This window comes from Ursus maritimus, unplaced genomic scaffold (assembly GCF_017311325.1).
Source record: "Ursus maritimus isolate PB19 unplaced genomic scaffold, ASM1731132v1 scaffold_20, whole genome shotgun sequence".
In the NCBI taxonomy this organism is placed as follows: domain Eukaryota; kingdom Metazoa; phylum Chordata; class Mammalia; order Carnivora; family Ursidae; genus Ursus; species Ursus maritimus.
Genome location: NW_024424453.1, coordinates 15,141,447 through 15,152,338, shown reverse-complemented (window position 1 = coordinate 15,152,338; position 10,892 = coordinate 15,141,447). Strand labels below are relative to the sequence as shown.

Genomic DNA, 10,892 nt, shown 5'->3' with positions numbered 1-10,892 from the left:
AGGCCAATTGAAAGAAAAGTTCCAATTCCCCTAGACACAAGAAGCACACATGTCACACAGGGCCAGAGTTGTTCAGGAGGCAGAAGCAGATACTGGGGGAGGCACAGGCCACAGCCTTTGTTGGGGTGTGTGTAGGAAAGGCAAGGCAGGGCAGAGTAAATAGCTTATGATTGGCTAGTTTGAATACTCGGTGGGCTTTGGGGCATAAGAACAGTCTCTACTTGTTTGGTACTTGGCTCCAGAATTACATAAAGAAGGTGGTTGGGTGTATGGATTCAGGGATCAGTTGGTTTGCATATGAAAGTCTGGCTCACTGGCAAGCTGTTCACTATCTCTAGGAATTAACTAGGTCGGGGGCGGGGGGGGCAGTCTTTTCCCAGCTAGCAAGGTCCCCAAAGATGTCAAAGCACGACAAAATATTGAAAAGGAAACAGTAAAAGGAATGAAAAGTCTGGCTTTGGTTTCAACTCTCATGTTGAACACTTTTATTTAATTTCTGATTTCAAATATTCTTACTTATTGTCAAAGTCATAAGCTGTTTGTTAGCCAACCCACAAGACATTTGTATTCCCCTCTTCCTGTTATTTCCTCTCCAAAGGCTACAAAAACTCTTTCCTAGCCTTCCTTGCAGTTAGGAATAGCAGATAATAGAGGTTTGACCAATGAGACATAGGAAGAAGGCTGGGTCTCCTCAGAAGACTTTTACTTTCCTGATAAGAGGAGAATATGTGGTTGGTGCTTCTCTTTTTTCCTTCTTCTCTGCCTTCAATGTGTATGCAATATCTGGAGTTGCAGCAACCATTTTGCAACCAGGAGGCAACAGTCATGAGGGAAAGGCCAAGGACATTAAAGACACCAGCCCTTGCACCATCAAGTTGCTGAACCAACCCTAGCAGCCTCCTAAATTACTTAAAAATATGAGACAACATCATTGATAATCCCCTTAGCTGGGTTTTCTGTTACTTGTAACAGAACACATCCCAAATGTGAATATTGCTAGAGACAAAGTCAGAGCATGAGTACTTATTCTTGGTTTTGGAAAACTGACACTTATACATTCTGTAACTTGCCATCTAATAATAATATATGGATTTGCATTGTAAAGACTGATTCTGATTTTCATCCATGCTATGAGAATTTCTTTCTTTCTTTCTTTTTTTTTTTTTTTGATGCTTGGTGATGGTGCAGTTTAGTCTTGGATTGTGTATTTTTTTCCTAACCGAGCTAGACTTCAGATTGTACCTGCTCTCTTTGTTCCACTTGCCCACCCCCTTCGCCATATGTTGAAAGCCTTGTTAACACCACTAGAAACTCTGCTCCAGTGGCACAGTTTACAGAAAGAGGAAGCAGCTCACACACAAAATTGGCCAAAAAAAAAAAAAAACCCAACAAAACAAAACCAAAAAACCCCCAAAACCCCGCATTTATTTCAAGCTCGTTTTCCTGATAGATTGCCGTGAATCTTCAGCCAGGGCCCCCTGGATTCCTTCACCCTGGTGTTTCTCCTTCAGCAGCTTTAGCTCTGCTCATGGACTTGTCAACACTCATATCAGAAAGATATTTATGCTGTGGAAAAGAAAGTTTCATGATGTTCTAAGAAGTAACTGAGTCAAAATATTACAATCATATTAAGAGACCAAAGGGTAATGACTTCCGATAGCCTAAGTAAGGAACTGATGAAAATCTCAGAAACAAAGATACTATTTTTATCCTAAAGTTCTAGTAAAATGTGTTGGAGAAAAGGGAGATGGGAATGAGACGAAATAAAGTGTCACTTGAATATGAAAAAATACGTAATCATTATTTCGTTTTTTCAAGGGTTGTGGAAACACTTTATACTTCTACCAGAGTATATGTAATGCACCCATCTCACCACAGTGTTATTGATATTATCTTTGAAAAAAGAAATCTTTGCCAAATCAATAGCTTCCTTACTCAACAACTGTATCTGACTGTTGTTTAAATACAATGTTTAAATGATTTGATTATTAGCAAGGTTAGATATCTTTATAGGCTCAGTAGTCATTTGTGTTTCATCTTCTATAAATTATTCAAATCCTTTTTTTTTTAAAGATTTTATTTATTTATGTGACAGAGAGACAGCCAGCGAGAGAGGGAACACAAGCAGGGGGAGTGGGAGAGGAAGAAGCAGGCTCCCCGCGGAGGAGCCCGATGTGGGGCTCGATCCCGGAATGCCAGGATCACGCCCTGAGCCGAAGGCAGCTGCCCAACGACTGCGCCACCCAGGCGTCCCTAAATTATTCAAATCCTTATGCATATATTATATAAATCTAGAAATAATGCATTTAATTCTAGAGTATCTTTTAGCAGATCAGAAAGTTATCTAAGGAGTGCCTGGGTGGCTCAGTCGTTAAGCGTCTGCCTTCAGCTCAGGTCATGATCCCAGAGTTCGGGCTCTCTGCTCAGCGGGAAGCCTGCTTCTCCCTCTCCCACTCCCCCTGCTTGTGTTCCCTCTCTCGCTGCCTCTCTGTCAAATAAATAAATAAAATCCTAAAAAAAAAAAAAAAGAAAGTTATCTAAGTTTGAGAAAGAAGATAAAACCAGAGTTTCTTGGTCATCTAAAAACAGTAATCTTTGGTTTTTGTTTTCTTTTTTTGAGATTTATTTATTTGAGAGAGAGAGAGAATGAGAGAGAGTGTGGTGGGGGAGGGGCAACAGGAGAGGGGGAGAATGAATCTCAAGTAGAGCCCAATGTGGGGCTCCCCCTCATGATCCTGAGATCATGACCTGAGCTGAAATCAAGAGTCGGATGCTTAACCAACTGAGCCACCCAGGTGTCCCTCAGAACAGGAATCTTTGAGTGAATGAGTTGTGTGTGGGATCATGTAAATGTTCAGTGGATCAGATATCTTTGTATAAACAGTGAATTTATTTAAATACGATTACTTCGAATCAATTTGGCTTACCTTTTCATTCGATTACAGTGTATGTGGTTTCCATTCCACCCTCAATGTGAACACTAACATGGCAATGAAATAACCAGGTCCCAACATCTCTTGCATACATTTTTACAGTCTGATATACTCCAGGAGGAAGGTCATAAACATCAGAGCGATACAGTCCCGTATCCTCAATAAGGAGACAAAACATCATTAAATAACTTATAAAAGGTATCCGTCACTTACACAGCCTATCAATTCTAATATACTTTGTTAGATGACAATTAGAAAGCATTAGGTGCCACTGCACTTCTCCTCTGAGTACAGTTGAGGGTTTTAGAGGAGGGGCAAGTCTGAGAACATTTCAGGGATAGGCCACAGAGAAACATCTCCCTCTAAAGGGATCTCATGTCATTCTTGGTGTTAGATACCTTGTCAGTATCTCCTGCAGAAGAATGCTCTAGATTCCAGACAACATCCGGTCTTACATATCCCAAAAGTTTTAACTGAAGTATTTCTAACTAAGGATGTGGGTGATGTGAAGATGACGTTTCTTGAGAGGTAGCTAATCAGGAAAAGTCATGGTTACGGGAAGGAGAGGAGCTCGTCTGCCTTCTGGGGTTGGGACGAAAGACTGAGGGCCTTAAGGGCTATTTTCTCTCCCAAGCAGAGAACCAGATGTTCAGAAGACTACCTTCTCTGCAGGCTACTTTGATTTTGAAAGATGAAGTCCCAGGCCTGGCCTGGCTGGATTAGGATGGACTTGGAAGAGCATAGGAAGGAGACGAATTGCTCTGAGTAATGCAATGGGAGGTATTTGGAGGGTGGGGGCGTGTTGAAGAGTGCAGCTCAAGATGGGATCTGGAGTAATTTGAGGAGAGGACAGATGTCAAGCAAGTCTAGAGAGGAAGAGTGTGAGGAAAGAAGTCCTGAGTGTGAGAGGAAAAGGCGGAGAGCCAGTGTTTCGTGGTGACGCATGGTAGAGGGATAACTGAATACAGGGGTGTCTACTGTCAAATGCTTTCACCATGTAGTACTGGGTAGGGGGGAAGACTTCATCTACCTCCAAACTTTCACTAAGAGTCTCTGACCCACAATGGCCTTGTTTTTGTGGTGGTTAAGGAGAGTCAAAGGAAATGGGGGTGTGTTCCATTCTGGAGATGCACAGAGATGAGAAAACACCAGTCATGGTAGGTGAGAGGTAAGGGAGATGAGCAGAAACAGGAAGTGAGAGTGGGAGGTGACTAGAAACAGGCTCTCAAGATGCCCTGGAGATATTGGAGAGTGGAAAGCAGGGAGGCAGGGCTGTTTTCCACAGGCTGTAGATTGGAGCCTGAACCACTGTCATTTAGGAAGATTAATTTTGCATCTACAGGGACAACAAAACGGGTGGCATGGTTTCATTTCTAAGATGTCAGAAAATGTAGAGAACAATACTGAACAATTTTAACTAAGAATTGACGATGTTTAAGGCACCAGTAAATGTGCATGATGTATCTGGAGCCCTGGCACCAAGGGAGACCATGGCCTTAGGGAACAGGTAACTGGCTGTTCCAAGACCAAGTGAATAACCCCAGAGGGCTACTTTGCTGTACCCGGGAGTTCCAGAGAGTAAAACCCAGAGGCTGCATTAACCTTGGAGTAATTAATTTCCACCTCAAGGGAGGGGAAGACTATTTGTGATCATCTGAAAGAGGTTAAGGATGAGTGGTGAGAGCTGACAGCTTCTGGTACTAGGAATAGGATTATTCTTGTTTTTAAATTCAAGTATAATTAACATACAGTGTTATATTAGTTTCAGGTGCACGATATAGCGATTCAACAATTCTATACCTTTCTCAGGGCTCATCACGATCAGAGTACTCTTATTCTCCTTTATTTCACACCCTCCCACTCACCTCCCCTCTGGCAACCACCAGTTCTTCCCTGTGTTTAAGAGTCTGGTTTTCTGTTCATCTCCTTTTTTCTTTGTTCATTTTGTTTCTTAAATTTAATAGGATTGTTCTGAAAAGAACAGTTTTGTGAAGCAGTTAAGAGTGAGGGACTCTAGAGCTGGGGGTTCAAATCCTACTTCTACTCCTTATTGTTATGGGAAAGTTCTCTGTCTTGTTAATCCTTCATTTTATTCCCTTATAAAATGGTGATAAAAGAGTGTCTATCTCTGGGAAGGCTCGATGAGAAATCCACGCAAAGAACTAAGCATAGCATTTGACACATAAGTACTTAATCAAGGTTAGCTTTAATTAACACTATAGAAATGTTAGCACAAATTCCACTTAATTTGATGCCTTTATTATATAATATAATCGTCTGTGTAGAACGAGCCCCTGAGAGCTAACTCTTTGGATTTCCTCTGTCTCCACACAATGGAATGTCAGAGGCATTTGCTGAAATGAACTGATCTGAACTGAACATCAAACATACTGTAAAAAATTATAACCAGAGTTTAAATCTGTCTCTTTTGTTCTAATTTTTAAAGTCTAATGTAAACACTTATGAATAACAACCCTAATATCAAGGGTTTTCCTTCAAAAATACAGGGAATGTAGATGGAAGAACAGGAAGGTCATGGTTGTTGGCCCTGGGTGGTGGGTAACGGAGTTCATTATATTATTCTGTCTAGTTTGTCATGTAAAATTCCCTAGAATAATAAAAAAAGTTTTTCAGCCAAAACAAATAGTTTGTTTCAGCCAAAACAAAGAAGGAATCAATGTGTTTATTAAAGGACAGCAGAGAAAGCGGCACATCCAATAAAGCTTTGCCAATCAAGTCATGCACACTCACTGAATTTGCCTGAGATAGGCTCCGAGCATTACAGAAGCTATGAGCATAATACATCTCGAATCCAGGAAAGCTTTACGTGAAACTTTTATCAGAGCCGAAAGATGCACTGTATTATGCCAAGTGGCTGGACTAAGTGAGGTGCCAAATGCATGAAACAGAATTGGTTCTCAATGGTACATTAATGTTTATAAAAGGGACTAGGACGAAGAGATAAAGAAAATGCTCCTTAAGTAAATAAAAGACACTAACCCGGACACTGAAAAGGGGAAGGATAAAACTTAAAATTCTTGTAATAAATTAGAGAAAGGGCCAGGCAAAGACGGTCAGTAAAACAACAATGGCGTAGAGCATGAGGGTGTGGTGGGGGAAAAGCTATTCAGACAGAGCTATAAAGAGACTAAGAATACATAAAACAGAAAAAGAGGAAAATAATTATCTTAAAAAGTTACCATAAATCCAAGCGTCACCTAAATCCACATTTTTATTTTATAACAAACGCTGAAGGAATGACAGAATTAGAAAGCTACCATTTATAACTCCCAACGGAAAAATTGATTCTGGCAACAATCATCAGTGAGTTCTTTTTATAACTACAAGGTGAAATATAGTTGGAGAATAAAATATGTTTTAAAAAATCCCTTATTAATCACTTATTAATTACAAGGGGAAGATGATGCTGTTATAAATGGAGAGACATAGTAGGCATCACCTCAATAAAGTTATCAAACAGCCCCAACAATGTCAGCACCTGTTGTCAGCCTGTACCCCTCGGTGTGATGCATGGGAAGCACGTAATATCACCTGTGTGCTGTTCGTGTCAAGAACGTCTGACGTGGATCCAATCATGAGCAAACTATCAGACCAAGGCCGAATATGGGACATTCTACAAAGCAACTGGCCTGGACCCTTCAAAAGTGAAGTGTCATGAAGGATTGAGAAAAAAAAAGAAATCTCTTCTTTTAGGAGAGACATGACAATGACAACCAAATGCTATGTATAAATGATTAGATCCTGGATTTTTTAAAAAAAAAAGTTATAAAGAGCATTTTGGGGACAACTGGGGCTATTTGGTTGGATTATATGATAGATTATATAATTTTTAAAAAATATTTTATTTATTTATTTGACACACACACAGAGAGAACACAAGCAGGGGGAGCAGCAGGCAGAGGGACAGGGAGAAGCAGGCTCTCCCGCAGCGCAGGGAGCCCAATGCGGGGCTCAATCCCAGGACCCTGGGATCATGACCTGAGCCGAAGGCAGACACTTAACCAGCTGAGCCACCCAGGCGCCCTGACAGATTATATTATTGAATTAAAGTTAACATTGGGAGTGTGATAATGTTATCACGGTGGGGCAGAGATTCTCCTTAGTCTAAGGATGCACATGGTTTTAGTTTTTAGGGGTGAAGAACCATGATGTTTGCAATTTGCTTTAAATTAAGTTCAGAAAAATAGAGAAAGAAAATGTGGCAAAATGTATGACTGTTCCAAGTGTTTTTCTTTTATGTTACTAAGGGTTTGAAAAAAACAAGATGGGATAGAAAGGGTGAAACTCAAGATGATTATAGAAGTCGTATTTACCTATCAAGTAACACCAGATTAGAGTGAGAAGTGCGCTTCATGCTTTCACAAACATTTACTGAATGTCCATGGGACACAAAGAGCCAAATGTATAATTACTTACATGTACCTGATATGTTACAGACTGTAGGTATTGAACTTCAGTTCTGGCTGGGTCATTTCCTTTCTAGTCCTGTTATCCTGCCATGCTGCCCCAACAAGACACGGCAATAATTAAACGAAGCTGTCCAAGGCTCTTACCGTATATTCAAAGCTGTGGCCGTGAAAGTGAACCGTGTGCAGGTCAAATTCACTCCCCATGCCAATCAGATACCAATTCACTTCATCCCCAACGTGGAACGTCAGACCTTGGTTATTTCCAAACATTCTTCCATTAATTGCTGTGGAGGAACACAATTTATTATATTCAACAAAGATTTAAAATAATGTATGTTTAAAAAAAAACACCTCATAGAAAGTATCATAGATGTTTTCAGAGGCCATGAGGATGTTAAAGTCAGCCTAAGGAAGCTGTTGAACATGACCAAGCCGTCCATTCGTGTGGATGAGTCCAGTTCTAGAGTTTTCCTTGCCTGAGGAAATGACACAGTGACTTTGCTTTAAATAATTGGGCTGGACTAGAATATTTCACAACTACCGATACCTAAATTGATGAATACTTAAGTGTGTCTACATATTTAAAGTATATTTAAAGTGATCACAAGAGGCATAGAAGTTGAGTGTGTTCCTCTTCAACTGCTCTAAGTCAGACCTTCACGATCTGTCACTGGTGTGACTAGAATGGCCATTTAGCTGAGGTCCGGGCCTGTTGTCTTTTCCTCTCTCTAGTCCTCTGTAGGCATGGTTTCCAGAGGATAATAGGAAGAAGATGTTAATTTAATCACATGATTATATATAATTCAATTATTAATCATATGCAATCATATATTAATATAATTACTAATAAATCAATATATTTATTAATATATTATATAATTTATAATATATTAATATGTTTTATAATGAATAATTTACATGACATATAAATTATTAATATATTCTGTATATTCTGTATAAAATTATATAATAATTTAATTATATATAATTAAATTATATATTGATGTATATTTATATATCAATATATAACTATATATTAATTATTAATTAACATATTATTATTTATATATAATATTGATAATTAAAATTAGTTAATATACAAATATAATATTCACATTAAATTTCAATATATAAATTATATAAATTTATATAAAAACAATATAAATTATACATATAACTATAAAATTATATATAGCTTTATATTAACTGTACAAATTATATATTATATAAATTATATAAAATATTAATTATATTATTAATTAATTTCATTATATAATTATGGATCTATATATCCTCCTTTTTACTTTTCTTGTTTGTGTTCATCTTTTGAAAAACCAAAAATGCATTAATACAGTGGTACAAATATGGTACAAATATTTATTTACAAATAAATATACTAATTTATAACCATATGTCTATGGAGGTTGGGTTCTAAGTTTTAGCTGATGGAGAAATATAATAGAACTAGGAGACTCTGCTTTAGACCGTGCTTCTCAGACTTTAATGTGTATGTGCCCTGAGAATCTCGTTCCAATGCAGATTATGATTTACTTGCTCTGTTTCACCTGAAATTCTGAAATTCTAACAAGCTGCCGAGTGATGCTGATGCTAGGACTACACCCGGAGCACAAAGGCCTAGCTGAGTGCCAGGGCTGTTCCTACAACACACACCTATTCCTACCGTTCCCTCCTTTGGTGTCTTGAGTGTCTTCAGCATAGAGGTTCTTAGCTGAATTTTGTCCCACAGGCGACTTTTGGCAATGCCTGGAGATATTCTGAGCTGCACAACTTGGGGGAGGGTCTTACTGGCTTCCGGGGTCGGAGGGTAAGGATGCTGCTAACCATTTTACGATGCACAGGAGAGCCCCCCACAAGAGTTCCCAGGCCAAAAATACGAATAGTGGCAAGCTTGAGAAACCCCATCTTGGATCGCGTCTAAATTCTTAACAGGTTATTCAAGGTCTTGCACAATTCTGTGGGCTTTTCTTTTCTTTCTTTCTTAGGTCACATTCTTCCGTCTACATGGAATGTCATTCGCCTCCCTTTCTACTAGACAGACTTCCGTGCATCTTTAAATACTCAGCTTAAAAGTCCCCTCCCCTTCATGAAGATTTTCTTCCAAATAAGAATTTAAAACACAGCACTGTGTTTATATTTCTGTTACAGCACACCCCCCCCCCCCCAAGTCAGCAGAAGCGGGCTGGCCCTGTGCTGTGAACAACCTGAGAGAAGGTGCCTCATCCTATGGCCTTCGTACCCCTCAGCACCAGTATGGTGCTCTGCGCCCTCCACGAGGCTTATTAAAAGACGATGGGTAGTGAGGATGCAGTCCTTGAATTAATTTTGAATTTACTATATGTATGGGAGGAAAACATGAAGAAGTTGGAAAAGATTACATTTGGGTTGGCCTTACTTAAGGGTCCCTTATCTAGTCGCATCCCCGAGCTTCCTCTGGTGAAAGGACTGGGACCAGAAGTCTGACTGAATGTGACTATGATTGAGTGAGATTGTTCATGTGCTTTTTCTTTGAATAATTGTCTCATTATTATGATTCTAGATGGGAGGGGAGACATAAACAGGACATGCCTAGTCACAAGCCACTTACAAAAGAATTTTGATTGATGAGCACGGGGTTTTTGAAAGTTCTGCCTGGTGGGAAGATTGGTTGGGGCCATGTGCTCTCCAGTTTGCCGTAAGCCCCACCTCTCCCTGTGTCCGTCCAGGTAAAATACTTAGAAAAGTGTGTAAGAAAGCCCTGTAGAGTGATAGCTGGTATTCTTGGTTTTGCATCCCCTGAGTGGTTCCAGAAGCATTAGAATTTGCCCCATGCTAAGTCTACAGCCCTTAGGCCAGATCCACCCTCTCGCTTCCTGTTTTTCTATGGCCCATGAGTCCAGGATGGTTTTTCAATGGTTCAAAAAACAAAAAACAAAAAAAGAATATTTCCCAACATGTGAAAACTATATGAAATACAAATTTCAATGTCCATAAAAGAAGTTTTACTGGCCTGTAGCCACCTCCACTTCTTTAGGTCTTGTCTGGGGGTGCCTTTTATGCCCCATGGCAGAGTAAAATACAGCCTCTGGCAGAGACTGGGTGGTTTACAAGTCTATACTCTTTACTCTCTGGTCCTTTATGGAAGTTTGCCAGCCCCTGGTCCACGTGATCTACGTCACAGCCCCATGCGATTGCCTTCCGTCAACTGCTGAGTGTGACAAGCGTGAACCTTCCTCTGTTCCCTTTGTGTGAAACACCCCACAGGCGCCAGCTGTTGAGTCAGCTGGTGGACATTACCGTGCATTTGGTTGCTGAGGTCAAACAGTTCATCATTCCTGTCTATGTTGTTCGGATCTGAAGAATAGGTGTTGACATTTTCTTCAAAGTACCAGGACTTGTTCTCATTAAAAATCATGAAGTGGAGCACACGGTGAACTATGCTGGCTTTGGTGTTTTTGCGACACACGATCAGAGGGCCTACCAGTCCACTGTTAAGATCCTGGAGAAGCAAAGCAGGATTATTAACTGTGCC

The 10,892-nt window shown here is 39.8% G+C and overlaps 1 protein-coding gene across 1 annotated transcript in view; it reads right to left on the bottom strand.

Annotated features, from left to right (window-relative positions):
• Positions 1 to 464: 464 nt before the first annotated feature.
• LOC103678034 (ceruloplasmin-like) overlaps positions 465 to 10,892 on the bottom strand; it is a 31,042-nt gene continuing 20,614 nt past the window's right edge. The window contains exons 16-19 of the mRNA XM_008707324.2: positions 10,658 to 10,859; positions 7,508 to 7,647; positions 2,928 to 3,090; positions 465 to 1,566 (exon numbers count right to left, since the gene is read on the bottom strand). Coding sequence (XP_008705546.1) covers positions 2,932 to 3,090; positions 7,508 to 7,647; positions 10,658 to 10,859 — 501 coding nt within the window. The 3' untranslated portion in view covers positions 465 to 1,566; positions 2,928 to 2,931. The remainder of the gene's footprint in view (positions 1,567 to 2,927; positions 3,091 to 7,507; positions 7,648 to 10,657; positions 10,860 to 10,892) is intronic.